We start from the raw sequence: 18873 nt of genomic DNA, 5'->3' as shown, positions 1-18873 counted from the left end.
ATTGTCCATGCCAGCCAATACATTGCGAAATGAAAACGCATATAGAGCTGCACTCAAATTTCACATTAGGGAGTATTGTAATCATCAGTGATTTTTTTAGTTTACTTATATCCTAGGTTGGAGGGGTATTTTGATTTATTTTCATGGTATTTGTGTTCCTTAAGTGTCTGTGGATAGCCATACAATGTAATGAAAAAGTGGGTAATGCAGAAGTTGTGGAATGGCTGTGCACCAGTTGAAACTACTGTGAAAAAATGAATAATTTAAAGAGCATTAGTTAGTAACTTTTAATTAAGCTGATGATGATGACAGCTTGTTCATGTAGTAGGTGCTACCGATAAACATTTTCATACATCATCTGTTGTATGTGTATCTTCCTTTTCTTCTTTAACTGCAATTATTTGCTGCTTTGTCAAAGTACAATTGCAAAGAAAGTGTAATATCTACTTGTGTCCCAAACTTCTTTCACTGCATATTGTGAACTCATACAAACGGACATATAAAGCCATTGCAGACACCAGCACATTATACTCACAGTTTTAAAAGCCAGAGCAGTCCTTGCAAAATCAAGATACAACCAGCAGCCTGAATTTCTTTATTGAAAATAAATAAAAGCTATAGAAGGCAATAAGTCCAGTCTGATGCATCTTTACACAAAAACCCACTTTTGGGAGATGGGAGGGAGGGAGGTTCTTGAGGGTGTTCTTGTACATCCATGTTGCATGGTTAGGTGTCTTTTTACTCAGTTTGATGAATGACACATTTTGCCATTTTTATTGCTCTCTCTCTCTACAGAGCAGCAAGTGCAGCACCTCGTGCAAAACTACCATGTGTACTTGCCGAAAGATGGCCGCATCAGTATTTGCGGTCTGAACACTGGCAATGTAGAGTATGTTGCCAAGGCCATCCATGATGCAGTCACAAAGTTCCCTCAAAGCTAATCGACTGGCCAGTGTCATCGAAGAAACAGCAGAGGTTGTAGAAGCACTCATCCCAGTACTGAATGTGCATGGAGCTAAGTCTTTAATCATCCTTTTTAGCAAGTAATCATTATTTTGTGTTCAAGCTCATATTTTTATAGATCTTAAGGCTTTGAAGACTAGATTTATTGTGACTGTTTTGAAATTGATCTGATGCTGCGAAGTGCAAAGCAGTTTAAGCATGAAGATGGTTGTAAAGAGTAACATAGGTCATGTTCTTTAAGCACTGGTTATACGCCGGGCATGAGAAAGTATTTTTTGGTTTTGAGATAGTGAATTTACACTAGGCATACTGTTTAGGTTTTTGAAATGGGCAATTCACCAACCACCTATCTTGAGTGCACATGTTTTTGTCTTGTTTTACGACAGCATTTGTACCGAATTGCCAAAGATGTATCTCTTGAAATAATTTTTTTTGACCTGTTAATATTAAATTTGTTAAAAATCCAAAATGCCTTTGTACCTCTCTTTCATATTAGAGTCAACGACTGATAATTCGGACTCAACAGGGAATGTAATCAAGTCCGAACTTTCGAATGTCCAAAAAAAAATGAATGTGTTCAAAACATATCATTTTGTTTACACTTTAAGGCCCCTGCGCAAGGAACAAGTGGTCGATGCACTGCTGCGTGCATTTCCGCTTACGTGCAACCAAGTCTGCCTGTATTTCTGACAGCTTTGAATTTCGCTGTACGTCGATGCAAGGACTGCAAAGGCTCGAGTCAGATCCGCATGTGGAAGGCTACGGAGCACACGGCACATCATCATCCGAGCCAGAGTCACTGTTTGATGGTGGAACTTGCTAAATTATTTCATCATCAATCAGTTCGGCACACGACGAAACCGTGCTGTCGAAGTCTGCAAAGTCTTAAAATCTAATGGTGGCAGGAATCAGCTCACCGCAGCCTAGCAGGTCATCAATGATGTCCGCATTTGAGTTCATTCTGGTAGGCGACAATTCAGCATCTTCAGTTGCAGAGTCAGGCTCATTCGAACTGCGAGGGCACCGTTGGTGCCATTTGACGCGGCCTATCCATAACATCACGAGAACGGCTTCTTGGAGCCAGCAGAGCGCTGTCTGGGACGCAAACTAAACAAACAAGCACATCCATAACAGACTGGCGATAGCGGGCCTAAAGTCCCTTTATTATGGTCCCTAGAATATTCGCTAGTCTGCCGTCTGCACGCCACTCCGTATGGAGCGGGCGGGACGCTTTTTGAATGAAAGCGCAGAGCAATCCTACTGCTACGCTCTTTGCTGTCATCTGCTTGGCTGCCTGCATGCACTGCGGCAGGTTGGTGCGGGTGGGTTTACATCTTCTGCGTTTCCGGTTTTTCACGAAGTCTCTCAATGATGAAAAGGCAGCAAAGAAAGAAATGCTAGAACATTTGAAAATGAGAAGATGAAAATGATTGCATTTCACCAATTGCATCAGATCGGGGACCTTGTAATTGTATTTTCTTCTTCTCTAATGTCTTTTCTTATTCACGAACCTCTTGCCATTTCACCGGATGTTGTGTGCTATAATTTGTTTACACTGCTTTCTAAACATTCTTCATTCTTACCTTTATATTTTGTTTTGACTGTGTGCTTGATTACTTGCTTGGAATTATCACGCAGTGGAACATGCTTCCACAATTTTATCTATTGTCGCAACATATTCGGGTGCTCTCCTTGACAATGTGCGATATCAACTTTGCATGTTGCGTCATTTCCTTGCATCACATTAGCGGCGCACGCTTCAGAAATGAATTTTTTTAATGTTTTGTTTACTTTTGCCGTTTGCAATTTGATCTATTATTATGTGTTGATATTTGTTCTCATTCTTGCTCAGCCTTAACTAGAATTACTAAGTGCTTTCTTCTTGTCTTGTATATGGTTTGAACGAGCTTGGGTTTAATTTTATTTTTGCCCTCTACTATGCCACATCGCACCCGCCGTGGTTTCTCAGTGGCTATGGTGTTGGGCTACTGAGCACAAGGTCGTGGTATCGAATCCCGGCCATGGTGGCCGCATTTCGATGGGGGCAAAATGCGAAAACACACGTGTTCTTAGGTTTAGGAGCACGTTAAAGAACCACAGGTGGTCAAAATTTCCGGAGTCCTTCATACGGCATGCCTCATAATCAGAAAGTGGTTTTGGCACGCAAAACACCATAATTAAATTTTAATTATGCCACATCGCACACCTGTACCTCATGTCGGTTATTCCGGCATTGTCGGCATTGGTGTGACCCCTATGGTCCATAAAATCAAGTGAGCCAATCGAGGCAGTTGGTGACATCAATTAATTCAAAGTTAATCCAGGCTATGTCAATTAAGGCAGAGTCAGCTAAGGCAGAGTGAATTAAGTAGGCAGGTTTAATGAAGCTAGAGTTGCGGCACTCGAAGCCACACCATTGGTAGGAGTCAGACCCACGGCCATTGGTGTTAAGGTGAAATTAATTAAAGTACAGTCATTTAAGATTGAGTTCATTAAGGCATTTGAACTCATGACCTTTGGTGTTAATTAGGGCAAAGTTAATTAAAGTACAGTTAAGGCACTCGAACCCATGGCCTTTGTTGGGAATAGAACCCTTGACCTTTGTCCAAACCGCAACCTTTGGTGTTAATGTGAAGTCAAGACGACTGAAAGTGCATAGGCATCGTGAGGTGGTCGCAATGCTTTCACATTGGGATAACTAAGGGCCCCATCAAGTTAATTGTTTCACTTTTAACCACTGCAGCCTTGGCTGCCAATGGGCAGCAGTATTATAAATAAATTCAGTGTTCAAGCTATTCCAGGCTGCGCAATCGCTTTGTGTTCTTAATCGAATCCCCACTCCACAGGCGTGCTTCCTACGGCTCAACAAAAAAAAGGTCTTCACGAACGAATACCACTTTATGCAGCTAAAACCTCTTGTCAAACTCGTAACAAATACTGCGCTAATGTGGCACAAGTACACAGCGGCAGAAAAGCATTAAAAAAAGCTAAACGGCTAAACTGTACGCCGAACACGTGCACTTCGCCGACACACTGTCGGGTGGCCAAGCGCCACGCTGTACCATGGATGAATGTTATGAGTGTCTCCTTTGGAACAGGGCGGTGGGTTGGACCACCAAGCTCTTGCTATTATACTGCCTAATGTCCTACCTAAGTTAAACAATAAAAAATAAAAAAATAAACACTATAAACTCCCACACCCAAATTTTCTGATATCCTATTGCTAACTGTGCCTTTGTACGTCTCCGTTTTTTGTCGTTTCCCTACTTTTCGCCCACCAATCCTGCAATCGCCTCTTACTAATGCCTATTGCGGACATGTTTACTTTTCCACTGCCCCCGCTGAACCCAAGGGCTTCAAGGAGGCCAGTGGTGCCTAAATCGCCCGCTGGGTAGACGTCTCCACATTCTAATAAAACATGCTCCATAGTTTCCCTAGCTTTACCGCAGCAAGCACATGCTTCTTGTTCCTTCTTATATCTCGCTTTATAGGTGTGTGTTCTAAGGCATCCCGATCTCGCTTTGAAAAGTAATGAGCTTCCCTTTGAGTTATCATAAATTGTTTCTTTCCTGATTTCGCTTTTTCCTCTTAAGTAGTTACTCATGGCAGGCTTCTTTTCCATTGCCGCCACCCATGAGATTATTTCAGCATGTTTGACTTTCCACTTGACGCTCTTTGTTGCTGTGTTGCCCACCCTACAGGCCGTATACTTGCTGGTAAGCTTCCTAGTTCTTTTCCTCCACTGTGAATCAGTGTTTTTCCTGTACAGATACTTCAACACTCTCCCAGCCCATTTACTTTCTTCCATATTCCTCAGTCGTTCCTCAGTCGTTCTTCATAATCAATTTTACTGCGAGCTTCCCTGACTTCAAAACTAGTCCAGCCCATATCACCCTGCACAGCTTCATTTGTAGTCTTCCCATGAGCTCCCAATGCGAGGCGTCCCACTGACCTTTGGTTCCCATCGAGTCCTGATTGTAGCCCTGATTTAAAGCAAACAACCCCATTTCCAAACGCTAGTCCTGGAACCATTACACCTTTCCACATACCCCGGAGCACCTCGTACCTATTGTGCCCCATAGCACTCTGCGCTTCATTATGGCTGCAATTCCTCTTTCCCTTCACTGTTATTGTTTTTTCCTGTGTTTCCATATATCTATTGCCTTCGTTTATCCATATACTAATGTATTTATATTCTGTTACCCGAGGTATTTCCTGGCCCTGTATTGCCACTGTCTGTTCACTGTTTTCATTGAATGCCATAAAACCTGATTTTCAAACACTAAATTTCAAACGTAAATTGTTGCCTTTCTGTCCACAGATATTAGCCAGACGTTGCAAATCACTTTGCTTGTTAGCTGGCAACACAATGTCGTCTGCATAAAATAAACCTGGAAGCTGCTGCTTTACTACTGTACCCGCCTGTTTGTATGAGAGATTAAACCTGATATTGCTTCCGTCTAGCACCCTCTCTATCTTTGCCATGTACATCATAACAATGGGAATAAAGGGCACCCCTGCCCGAGTCCCTTGTTGATATCAACTTTCTCCTCTCTCCTCATCCTTGCCATTCAACGCAAACAGTATTTTCTAGGTAAATCTCTCTCAAAAGCTGTAGACAATCATCACCTAAACCTTCTCCTTCCAGAATATCCCCCAAAATGTTGTGGTCTACGTTGTCATAGGCTCCTGTAATGTCTAAAAAGGCCACATATAACGGTCTGCTTTCTACTCTTGATATTACAATGCACTGAGTAAGAACAAATAAGTTATCATCCAAACGCCTACCTATTCTGAAGCCATTCTGAAGTTCTCCCAAAATGCCATTATTCTCTGCCCATGCTTGCAGCTTGAATTTGATTGCGTGCATTGCTAGCCTGTATATTACCGATGTGATGGTTAACGAGTGACTGATATCTTTCTCCCCCTTACCTTTATAAATTAAATTCATTCTACTTCATCGCCAACTGTCTGGTATTCGTCTATGTTTTATAGTTTTTTCCACTGCGTTCACCAGAGCTTCCTTACTTATTGGCCCTAGCCCATTAATCAGCCAAGCGCGAACCTCGTCTAGCCCTGTGGCTGTGTGCTTAGGAATTTTCTCTTCGGCTTTCTTCCAGTTGAAATTTGTCAGCACCAGCTCCTTTTCCACCTGGGTCTCTTTCATGCTCTTTTTTTTTTTTTTCCCTTAAAATACAATCTCTTCATTGCCTTGGGAAGATTCGGCTGTTATTTTTTGGATGTAATTTAATGCCACTTCCTGTTCAAGTTTCTTTCCAGCTTGATCTAGGATATGGTGTTGTATTATTGTTGACTTCCTGCCTAATAAATTTATATGGTTCCAAAATATTCTATCTATAAGAATGAAGACTGTTGGCAGGGCCACCGCCACCATCATTTGAAAACAGTCCTTGCTCCCGTCGGCTGACGGCAGACTACCCAATATTCTAGGGACCATATCTAGAGTGTACCAGAATACGGTTGAGTGGGACAAGCGGCTGGGGCGGCGCATGCTTTGCAGTGAGGCATGCAATGACGAAAAATACTGTGGCGGCGCTGTGATTGGAGTGGATTGGACCGCATCAAGGGTCACGCCGTTGGAAACTGTTGGCGATACTTTCGGAAAGGTCATTCATACTACTTTGCGCGCTGGTATATGCGTCTCGACCGCACAAACGGTGTTTATAATTGTATATGACATGTATTTATGCCTTCGAAATGGATGCCTTTCTTTCTTTTCTTTATTTCATTTTTTTAAATTCCGCTTGGTGATTGCGTGTGCATTGTGGATGCAGTGTCGGCTTTCATTCTACATTAGTGTACGGTTCCCTTTGGAGTACAAATAATTTTCTTGTTCTTTAAGCAGCATGTATCTCTTGAGTGGGGTTTTACGCATAGTTTTCCATCAGTAGGTCTTGCAAAACGCAGGCGGAAAAACATTTGTAAACTTCCTGCTTGCCGCTTCAAACAAATAAAACATAACTGCCACATCTGGTACCCTGTACTCGGGAAAAAAAAACTGCAGTGCAACATTTTATTCATGTTTCCGTCATTTTCGCGTAACAGAATGCGGAGTAATTGGTACGGGTTCTTTTACTCTTGTCGGACCTCGGGCACTGAAAACAATTTTAGGCAGCCATTACATACGCTAATTCTTGGCCCGTAAGCCATGTAAAGTTTTTTGTCCAGTCCATGCTTAACAGAAAAGAAAAAAGTGGCGCGGTAGCCTAATTAGTGGCTGCGTAGTGGATATGGCGTTGTAAGCTCGAGTTTAGCAGTGCATGTTCAAACCAGGTCGCAGAATTCGATGGGAACAAAAACGAAAAACAGTCCTGTACTTCTGTTTCGGTGCATGTTAAAGAACCCCATGTGGTGAGAACTGAACAGGGTACCTCATAATCATATTGCCAAATGTAAAACACCAGAATTTGTTTAATTAAAAAGAAAGAAGAAAGTAGCTGTGTCCTTCGGCTTTTTTCTAGGGGTGTAAACGAAAAAAAAAAAATTATTCTCGAGTCCGATTTCTGACAAAAAGGACTTGTTACGTTTATCTTGTATTTCATACCTAATGCAATGTCGTTCCCAACTGTACGTCTGTCTGCTCAACTAGGCAGCTTCTGTATTATAAATGGCTGCTTTCAGTTATCCGGTGCTCTATCATAAGGACAATAATGAAGCAATTAGAGGAACGGCATGCCTCACATGTACATAGAGATATTTGTAGACCTGCTGTGTTCTTTTAAGAAGTGTGGTACCGCATTGAGCACCCAGTTTTAGTAGGTTCCAGACATGGTGAGACTGTCAAAATGCCTCAGACAGGGTCGTTCCCCTCGAGGCAGACTTAGCCTTTATTCATCTGAGGTAGAACCGCAATGTCCAGATTGTGGCGAATCGTACTGCTCGCTAGCGCACACGCTCTGGCAATGCTTCACGTTAAGCAGCACCGTGTTCAGTAAAGAAGACTGGGTGGACGCCCTGCAAAGCAACGACCAGCAGATCCAGCTCCGGGCCGTCCGGAGGGCTCACGAAAGGGCAGAGGTTCACGGGCTTCCCGTCCCAACGTGGGTGCGGCCCGCGACCCCTGCCGACCACTAAACCAAGAGTGGATGAGGAGGGGTTCCTCAGGACTCAATAAAGTTATTTCCTCCTCCTCCTCCTTGCCTGAATCAAGTTATCAGATTTACAGGCCGCCCCAAAACAGGGCATTTATATTCTATGACAGCTAGGAACTTGTTCAGCAGAACTGATTGGCACCCGTGCGTTAATTCTCTCAGGATCTGGTGCGCCTCTTCCCAACAGCCACGACTCTTAAGCAGCAGAATCATTTGGAATAAGGCCCAAACAATGAAAAGTTCCTTTCCTTTGACCTCTTCCCAACCTTACGTGAGGCCTACTCACAGCAAAAGACCGATGGAGAAAGCAAGCGTACTCTGAAAGCCCCCTTTGCCCGTCCTCACGTAAGGAACGGTCACCATACGTCTGGGTTCGAGAGCATGTCTCGTAAGCTTTACACCAAACACCTTTATTCAAAAAAAGAAAGTTGGATGGTCACATAATCCTTAAACTGAATTCCTAATATGGAGACGCGTGGCCATTTTCTTCCAGTTTTTACTCAACGTGAGAAATCGCCGCAGTCGAGCGCAAAACTTGATATGTTCCAGCAACACTAGCATGCTGGCATTGCGAGACGCCACTCATGCCGAACGTCTGACTGAAGCAAATGCCAACTCCTGGCTCGCACTTCTCCGCAGGCGGGCGACAGCACGCATGCGCAGGCTAACATCACGTGCTCCAGCACTGAGGTGAAGCATTCATTCAGGGCCAGGAACAGTGTAAGGACGCATGAGGGTAGCTGCGGAGCAACCTTAAACTGAGGAAGCATCAAAGAAGCCTTCACCGAGGGCCCCTCGGTTAGGTAGCTTTCAGAGTGACATAAGGTGGCCGTCACAGCAATGAAGGCTTCCTTACTGAGGTAAGGAGGGTTTCGTTGGCATTGCATTGGCCCCTCACCTTCGAGACTTCAAAAGTGCAGCTATGCGTTACATTTTAACGGGAACAGCTATTCAATTATTCTTAGTAGTGAATTCTGAAGTTGAATACGATCGAAATAGCAAATACCATTCGAATTAGACTATTAGCTTCTACTTAATTTCGCCTGCTGGTATGTTGAAGATTGCCAGACAAGCCACGAAGATTACATTGGTAGACTTCCCAGTCTCCGCGATTCCCGGTCTCAGTACATAGGCAATAATTTTTCTTTAACACTGTTGTTTATATTAATGTCCAACAATTGCCTTGATTCCTTTCCTCGCAGTCAATTGATAATATCGTCGGTACATACTCGACAGGTAAAACAGCACAAAAAGACGGACAAGAAGGGGTACACACACCAGCACTGATAGAAATTATCTTTGCCGATAAAAAGAAATTGCTAGGCACGAAGCAGAGACGCCATCAAAGTAAATGACGTTTCGGCGAGTTTGTGCGGCAACTATAAGGTGTGTCGCCACCTGTCTTTCGTAGCCTCAGCCTGCAGTGTCGCTATAGTGTTCTAGAAGGGGGCAGTGGGCTCACTGTCGTATCCCTGCGCCGCTCCGCCGCGGAGCACTCAGCGTCGACTTCCCGCATGCCCGCCAGGGGCGCTGACGCATGTTTCACCTGAAAAACTTCTCTTGCCTCGTGTTGCGGTTGCGGTGGTGCGCTCGGTACAGCTCGGTTGGTTCGGCGTTGTCGGCGCTCGACTGCAAATACCGCCGGCGTTGTATGCGTGGCAATCTCTGTGCCTGTGCTGTGCTTGGTGCTTGGCTCAATGTGCAGTATGTGTGTGTGAGAATGCCTGGCTGCCGTCGAAATTACTGTTTCGCGCCCGGGTGCCGGACTGGATACAGTCGTGCGAAGGATGCACCAAAGGCGTCTTTGTTCACCCAATTTCTCATTACGATGAACTGCATGTCTTTTTACAGTTTAGTGAAAACCGTGAGATATGGTAATGCGGATCCATGTGTGGTAGCTGCCTTGCTAAACACACAGCAGAGCAGCGCAAGTTGCTCTCCCAGCAACAACTTGTGGGACCAGGTAGATGCTCATATTGTTTCGGGGAATTTACCAGGCACTGAAGTAGTGTTGTCTTCGGTCGATCACGACCAGCACATAGAGAGGAGCGACTCTCGGATAACTTACTATGTGTCTGGATATGTCGCACGAAAGTGCGTAATGAAAACCAACTGCCAGGATTGCATGAATGCGCTAACCGTGTCGTCCGAAGATGAGAATCTTGGGCTTGCTGCGTTGACACTGCACAGGAATAGAGACGGGCTTCTCTACCCACGTGGAACACTTTTTTTCGTTTGTAAAAATGCTTGAAGACATGTTTGCTGAATGCTTCAGCAAAAAACAACTACATGCTGATAGCATCTTGGATGTGCTTTGTCTGGTGAAAGCAAAGTGCTCGCACAAAATTGGTTGCAGTGAGCATTCAGCCGAACTCACCAAGAATGTAATAAGCTTTTATATTACAACGCGGTTCCCATTTTTTTACAAAGGGCATTAACTCGGAAAAACACGAGAGAAGGAAAACAGTCATGCACAGGAAGATCGCGAAAACTTCCTGAGGCGAGTCTGCAGGTGCATGTTTATATCAATTTGTAAACATCTCCACTTATAAACGTTCAGCCTTCTTGAGCCTGATTTTTCTGGTCCACATTCCTTCCTCGTTTCTTTGTAAATAAACATTGCATAAATGTACCTGGATTTTATATTTCCTTTCTATATGCTGTGTCGTTTTAACAGTGCTAACGATGTCGTGCATATAAATCATGAGCTTAACACTCGAAAAAGCGATTATCTAATGTTAAGTGTCGTGGAAAAAAATTTGCTTTGTAGCGCGCATTCCCGCTGCAGGCCAGTGCTTACGAAAAAAAAAAAGGCAATGCTAAAATTCTGTCCAATATGACTGCTGCATTAGCGAAACCACATTGCACATTTTAATAGCAGGAAATAAAAGAGGATCGTCCGTTGCTTCGCGCCCTGTATATGCGTTAATAGCCAGGCGCGTTCATCCGCGCTTCCGGTACAATAAGACATCGCCTACGCTCCGTAGATCAGCCACAGCAGCGGTAATTCTTTTCTCTGTACACTGATAAGACGCACCAGAAAAAGTATCGCGCATTGCACATCGTGAGTGTTGCATTTCTTTCGGGAACTGCAGCAATGCGCGGTACCCGTTCTACTCCGACATGGCAGCGAGTTTCGGGTGACGCTGCGAACCGGACACGAAGTGCGTCAAGCGCCGCCACCATGTGAGCGCACTACCTCCTTCTAGAACACTGTAGTGTCGCTGTCTGCCCGAGCAGCTGCGACACTGCAGGCTGATACAGGGTGAGGCACTGCAGGGTGAGGCAGTGGGCGCGGACGCCCCTTGGTGATCGCTGTGTCTGAAGGGACAATGTTCTGACTGGTGTTGTATAAGTGGCGGGTCGCTTTTGCCGTTGCGACGATAGATTGGATTTTTTACAAGCACTGCTCCAGGAGGGCACAGGTAACCGGCAAACGGATGTCTCAGGAGAGCACCTGAGGTTATAATGAAGCAGGCGGCGCAGGATCTCCAGGGCACCGAAGGGGTAGCGGGGGGATCAAAGCTGAAAGCAGGGCGGCCCGTGGGTTGGGGCCGCGGAGGCCGAAGCGTGCCAGAGGGTGTTCCCATGGTGTTCCTTATACACCCAAGGCACGCGCAGGCCTCGGCGAGCTCCAGCCTACGGACCATGGTCCGTCCGTAGGTTGGAGCGTACCGAGTGCGGTTTGATAGCAGCAGACACTGCGTTGCAGGTCCCGCCTGTTGCGCAACCACTTGACGTGGGAGGCAGTCCACAGCAGCTTGGCCGCTTGCCTATCAGCCGTGTCTGCTTATTCTGGCCGCCAATAGATGGCGCTACAAGCGGACGTGCTTCCCCTTTCTACCTGTTGCTGGCGCTCTAAGCAGCCTCCGCATAGAGTTACTGTATTGGCCTCGAGCTCCACCACTGGAAAATCTGGCGCCACCATCGCCGTGACGTGCTATTAGGGATCACGTGGACATAGAGGCCGCGTCGGCTGCGCCGAAGCGAGCTGAAAACAAGGGTTTAAATTTCCTCGTACGTACGCTGCGGCCCGCATTCAGTGGCGAGATTTTAACGCGATAGCGTAGTGTCGCACAAAAGCCGGTGTCGGCGGCGTTGGCCGTGAGCGATAAATCCCAGCAGGCACTTCATGAATAAAAAACAACTTGCAAGATGGGCTGGGTGGGAATCGAACCAGGGTCTCCGGAGTGTGAGACGGAGACGTTACCACTGAGCCACGAGTTTTTTTTTCTTTCTTTCTTCTTTATTGCCTTTTCACAAACGCAAACAAAAAGATCAAATACACGACATGTACATATTCTAAAAACACCAGCCACAGCTCGGCCAGTGTAAGGTGTTTAAAAGGGCTTCACAGAAGCCAATTGGTCTAGTACAGGAAGCCATTCCGGGGGTTCACATAGTGCTCTGAACAAGTCGCGTGTGTATATAATCATCATCATCAGCCTGGTTGCGCCCACTGCAGGGCAAAGGCCTCTCCCATGCTCCTCCAACAACCCCGGTCATGTACTAATTGTGGCCATGCCGTCCCTGCAAACTTCTTAATCTCATCCGCCCACCTAACTTTCTGCCGTCCCCTGCTACGCTTCCCTTCCCTTGGGATCCAGTCCGTAACCCTTAATGACCATCGGTTATCTTCCCTCCTCATTACATGTCCTGCCCATGCCCATTTCTTTTTCTTGATTTCAACTAAGATGTCATTAACTCGCGTTTGTTCCCTCACCCAATCTGCTCTTTTCTTATCCCTTAACGTTACACCCATCATTCTTCTTTCCATAACTCGTTGCGTCGTCCTCAATTTGAGTAGAACCCTTTTCGTAAGCCTCCAGGTTTCTGCCCCGTAGGTGAGTACTGGTAAGACACAGCTATTATATACTTTTCTCTTGAGGGATAATGGCAACCTGCTGTTCATGATTTGGGAATGCCTGCCAAACGCACCCCAGCCCATTCTTATTCTTCTGATTATTTCCGTCTCATGATCCGGATCCGCCGTCACTACCTGCCATAAGTAGATGTATTCCCTTACGACTTCCAGTGCCTCGCTGCCTATTGTAAATTGCTGTTCTCTACCGAGACTTTTAAGCATTACTTTAGTTTTCTGCAGATTAATTTTTAGACCCACTCTCCTGCTTTGCCTCTCCAGGTCAGTGAGCATGCATTGCAATTGGTCCCCTGAGTTACTAAGCAAGGCAATATCATCAGCGAATCGCAAGTTACTAAGGTATTCTCCATTAACTTTTATCCCTAATTCTTCCCAATCCAGGTCTCTGAATACCTCCTGTAAACACGCTGTGAAAAGCATTGGAGAGATCGTATATCCCTGCCTGACGCCTTTCTTTATTGGGATTTGGTTGCTTTCTTTATGGAGGACTACGGTGGCTGTGGAGCCGCTATAGATATCTTTCAGTATTTTTACACACGGCTCCTCTACACCCTGATTCCGTAATGCCTCCATGACTGCTGAAGTTTCGACTGAATCAAACGCTTTCTCGTAATCAATGAAAGCTATATATAAGGGTTTGTTATATTCCGCACATTTCTCTATCACTTGATTGATAGTGTGAATATGGTCTATTGTTGAGTAGCCTTTACGGAATCCTGCCTGGTCCTTTGGTTGACCGAAGTCTAAGGTGTTCCTGATTCTATTTGCAATTACCTTAGTAAATAGTGTATATAATGCTCTCAACAAAATAGTGTCTTGCTGAGTGAGCCTGTATATGACAATGCCTGATGTCCATTCTCGTCTTCCATACGCTGTGCATGCAAAGCAGCATTAGCATATCACTCGGCGCTTCCCCTGTTTCTGCACGTGGAAGAAACCGGATTCCAAAAGGGCTTATCGGCAATTCCTTTTTAAGTGTTCTTTGTAGGACGTCCCACAGAAATACGGCGTCATGGCAGTCAATAAAAATATGCTCAATTGATTCTGGCTTACTACAGATTAAGCAGTTTACCGACCAAGGTACAAAAAGACCTTTGCTTTGTAACCATGGCTTTACAGGGAGAGTGTCGGTATGTAATTGAAAAAAGAACGTTTTAGCAGAGGGTCTCACTGGCATTTTTTTTAACGCGCTTTAGCAGAGTACACATCGCGCTCAGGACCTAGCCTGTAGGCAGCTCGGTAAACCGGTAATGGCAAAAATACATCGAGAATATCAGAATACAAACGCTTTTTCGTGACATCACACAAGTATTCATATGAGAACCTTGCTTGAGCAGGCGTACAGAAGTAACCACTTCACGCAAATAAGGACTGAGCGGTCCAGCTCCGAAAGAAACAGATGACACGACAAAGTCAGATAGATAATCATGCAATCGTGCTTGGATCACAGTTCTCAAAAACACATCAGTTTGATCCCGCACAAAGAAGAATCTGCTTATCAGCTGCTTGAAAAACAGGTGTGAGAGCCCTAGCCCACCATTTTTCACCTTGTGAAACAAATTGCACCGGCTTGTGCGCTCCCATTGCGATCCAAATAAAGGTCGCAAACACTCGGTGGATTTTTTGAACCGAAGTTCTTGCCATGGCCATCACTTGCAACACGTAGAACACTTTTGCAATTAAAAACATATTACAAACGGAAGCTCTTGCGAACATTGAAAAGTTATGGCCACCCAATTTATCGGTAGCATTTTTGACGCGTTTATTTTCCTCAGACCAATATTCATCAGCATTGAGGTAGTTATTTAGCGGGACACCGAGGTACTTTCCGGGGGAGACGGTCCAATTCATATTACAGTACACCTCGGGTGTGCTCTGCCAGTTGCCATATGCCAAAATCCAAGGCACTTAGGCCAACTGATCACGCTACCAGTTGCTGTGCAGAACGCCTTAGCAACACTGACAACTTCCTGCACGCTTCTAGCATCAGTGCAAAACACGGCTATGTCGTCCGCGTACGCTAAGACCTTCACTGCTGAAAAAAGTGAAGCCTCGAATACATGGTGTTGCAAACAAACGTAAACAAAACGGCTCCAAGTATATCGCAAAAAGTAGCGGGGACAACACACATCCTTGTTTCACACTCGACCGCACAGGAATTGACATACTTAATTCTTTGTTGATCACTAATTTGGCTGTGCAATCATGATACACCATTTTAACACCTTCAGTAATTACAGATCCAACATTTACGTGCTCCAGCAATAAAAACAGAGCTTCATGTACAACTTTGTCGAACGCTTTATGTAAATCTAGCTGAATCATAGCTACGCGGTCATGCATTGCGTCACAACATTCCAGAATACTTCTTGCTGTGTGTATGTTCGTAAAAATTGTTCTACCTTTAATGCCACAGGTTTGATGCGGGCCAACGAGGGACTTAATAACGTTTTGGAGCCTCCTAGCTAACACTTTCATGTATATTTTGTATTGGTCAAACTAATGGGACGGTAGGACTCAACTGAAAGTAATTTTGCAGGATCGTCAGTTTTGGGGATCATTACTACGTGCGCTGTCCTGAACGAGAGAGGCGCTTGCTTTTTTTCATAGCATTCAGCGATCACAAAGCCACTGCCATTTCTGCCTTAAAAAAATTGTATACGGGCCTGCACCCAGTCCATCTGGCCCAGGTGACTTGCCATTACCCAAGTCATCGATTGCCGCTTCAATTTTGGCCACGGTAATTTCAGATTCCAGTGATTCTCTAACCGTGTCCTCTAATCTTGGCATAAGAGTTAGAAAGTGGGCTTTGAAGTACTCGGGGTCATAAATTCTTCCTCCGAGAAGTTCGGTATAGAATACAACAAATGCACGTTTTATCTCTTCGCTTTCTCGTGTAATTTTGTTGTAATATCGAATTTCATTTATCTCCTTATTTGCAGCATGCTTCTTTTCTTCACTTAGCACACGCTTAGTTGGCGTTTCGCCCAGCCACAACTTTTCAGTGCGCGCCCTTAATTATCATTGCGCCGCGGTACTTATCTTCGTCGATCAACTCGTTCGCTTTCACCTCTCGTATTTCTTTTTTAAACGCTCCAGGCACTTCATGTTCTACCCCTAACATGTACACCAGTTCACTGTGTAACTGTTTCTCTTGTTGCCTTTCCTTGTGACGCAATACGCATGCTCTATCGATGGCAGCAATTTTAAAGTCGCATTTAAACTGCTCCCACACTGATATGAAACAGTTGGTTTCCGTATGCAGGGCATTTGAAAGATACTCCTTGGCTCTCGTGACAAACAATTCATCTTGCAGCAATTTTTCATTGAACTTCCACAGGAACCAATTAAACTTGACACTCTTTCGTTTTTCGCCAATCGTAATCGAGACCAAACTATGATCGCTAAAACTGAGATATTGTGTTTCATAAGAGGAACACAGTGGTACAAACTTCGCCGATACGTATATTCTAGCTATCAAGCCTCGCATGGGAATCACCTTGAAAGTGCGTATACCGTGCTTGGCCATCTCGCGTCATTGCATAACCAATGTCCTCAAGCTCTCTCTCAATTACTATCGCGTTCAACAGCTCAGCGCTTCTATCGCGTACTTTGAGGCTCGTCGTTTTATCTTCAGCTGTACAGACGCAGTTGAAATCCCCAAGAAACACAACATGTCGTTCTGTTTTTAAAAATCCTTCAGCATACTTGAGCCACGAGTTCGATGCTTCAAAGCGGTACAAAAGCGCCTCTAGTGAACGCGGTGTTGCCTTAGAAACGAGCTGTTTCTAAGGCTCAGGCGTGCGTCGCTTGCTCAGGCGCACATTTCGTTGTCGCGCCGAACGCTGCGTTGCTCGACGCTCACCGCGTCCGATGCGGGGCGCGTAGTTGCTGCGCCGTAGTATGGCCGTAGCCCATTGTCTTACACCCCTTGGCGGGTCGACGGGAACGCTGTCGCGTTCCACTCTTGAAGGCGAAGCTTAAGCGTCCTCCAATTTTTCTCGCTTCGAGTGTCTCCTTTACAACGCTTGAAAGCACTACAATATAGGTATAGTGGCTGCCTTTGAAGGCGCGCAACATGGTAGGCTACTGCTCGCGGTGCCGCAGTGCCGGCAACGAAGCCCGATGTCAGCCTTCACACGCAGCCGCAGGACGAGAAGCTGCGTGAAGCTTGGCTCGCGAAACATAAAACCGGCAAACAGTCATCGGCTACAACTCGGGTATGCAGCAAGCATAGACGCGAGGAAGATTTCTGCTACGGCGCCGGGTCTGCGATGTTCGGAAAGCGCGCGCACTGAGACGCTCGCCCGAGTCCGCTGCCCGACTAATGTCATGGCGGTTTGGTCTATGAACTTGTCGATGCTATAGATACTGGCAAGTTTACTGGAGCGGAAAGGGAGCGGTAAGAAGCACGTGCATTAAAAAAAAAAGCATGGCATATGGTCATGTTTGTGTTATGAATTAATACACTGGATTACAAAAAAGAAGCAGCGGGAAATCGCACGCTGAGAACACCGATAAACATACAGTGCGACGCAACTCAAGATATAATATATTGAAACGTCCGAGAATTTAAAAAAAAAAAAAATATTGAATCGTCGCGACGGCACATCACAATCCCCGTTGGCGTCGAAGAGCTCTACAATGAAATTATTTTTTAACAGCTCTGATATAGTGCCCACGCAACTATGGTTGCTTTTATACTGTCAAATGTTCATATTCTGCGGCCTAAAGCTCATGGCACGTTGCGAAAACGCGCACGCGGCGAAAGCGAAACAGTGCGCGGACAAGCATGCAGACGCGCGCAGTCGGTCGCTGCTAATCTGTGCTATCGCTGCATTGAGGCTTCATTCTATTACGCTCCATTTAGTTATACCATACTATAAGAGCATATTTCACATAGTTTGCCCTCAGCGTTTACCTACCTTTCACGCAAGAAGCCGGTCCGGGTGACTCCGTCGCGGCGACCGCGCGCAGTGGCGTTCACATGTGCGTATTCGGTAAAGAGATAGCGTCTGTAAACGATTCTGTGCTTTCAGTTTGCCCAAGATAATTATTTAGACAGTAAAAAACTTCTCTCGTTTCGAAAGTACTTACAGAAATGTCCGGGGGAGCTCGCGCGTGGTGTTTTCAGTGAGCGCTGACAGCTAAACCTATGGGGAGCGCGCCGCGTGATCCCTCATACTACGCCAGCGAGGCGCTTCCGATAGATGGCAACTCCATGACTCCTCGCCGCCAATATGCTACCGAAGGCAACGTTACTAGACTAGGTAGTAACGGTTACTAGACTAGTCTAGTAACGTTGACCAAAGGCACGGTGGAAGATAGGATCGTGACCAAAGGTAGCAGAGTTGCGCGTAGGGCCGCCATCTTGCCTGGGAAGCAACCAAAACTATGCGACGAAGTCGCACTCTGTTTTTGCAGGCGACATGCCTACCGTATCGTCGATCGCCCGTGGACGCTTTTGCATCGCTTGTGGACTGCTTTCCCGCCTAAGCGCAAACAAAATGCATCGAAACAGTTGACTGAATAAGATCGTCAAGAAAAGGGCGCCGAGATCGGTCCCCACCGAAGCTTAGGCCAAGCGTATCCGCCGAGTCCGTCTGCACGCTTTCGGCGCGTCTAGGCTTAGGGATCAATAAGTCTAACCAGGATAAATCACCATATTTCAGCTTTCGCATCAGTGTTCTTAAATAAACCATTTTTTCATGTTTACAGTGTCAGCACAATGTAGCGATGAGCGCCGATGTGACGTGTCATAAACACAGGTATGTATGTGCTGTCGCCGAAGGCTCACAGCCCTAGCCTGCGCTTCTCTGACGAAGATATACGAATAGACAGACGTGTCGACTGAAAGGCATCACTGAACTAAGAAAACGTTGCATATCCTTCGCGTGAAGAACAAGAAACGGCTAT

The 18873-nt window shown here is 45.6% G+C and overlaps 1 protein-coding gene and 1 long non-coding RNA gene across 3 annotated transcripts in view; one reads left to right on the top strand and one right to left on the bottom strand.

The window, feature by feature from the left end:
* Positions 1 to 1432, top strand: part of Got1 (Glutamate oxaloacetate transaminase 1) — a 42960-nt gene extending 41528 nt beyond the window's left edge. For both annotated transcript variants that reach the window (XM_075676803.1, XM_075676804.1), the window contains exon 9: positions 796 to 1432. In XM_075676803.1, coding sequence (XP_075532918.1) covers positions 796 to 941 — 146 coding nt within the window. In that variant the 3' untranslated portion in view covers positions 942 to 1432. The remainder of the gene's footprint in view (positions 1 to 795) is intronic.
* Positions 1 to 18873, bottom strand: part of LOC142566068 (uncharacterized) — a 39520-nt gene that overhangs the window by 14228 nt on the left and 6419 nt on the right. The window lies entirely within an intron of this gene.

Source organism: Dermacentor variabilis, unplaced genomic scaffold (genome assembly GCF_050947875.1).
Source record: "Dermacentor variabilis isolate Ectoservices unplaced genomic scaffold, ASM5094787v1 scaffold_12, whole genome shotgun sequence".
Taxonomy (NCBI): Eukaryota; Metazoa; Arthropoda; class Arachnida; order Ixodida; family Ixodidae; genus Dermacentor; species Dermacentor variabilis.
This window is presented reverse-complemented; position numbering and strand designations above follow the sequence as displayed.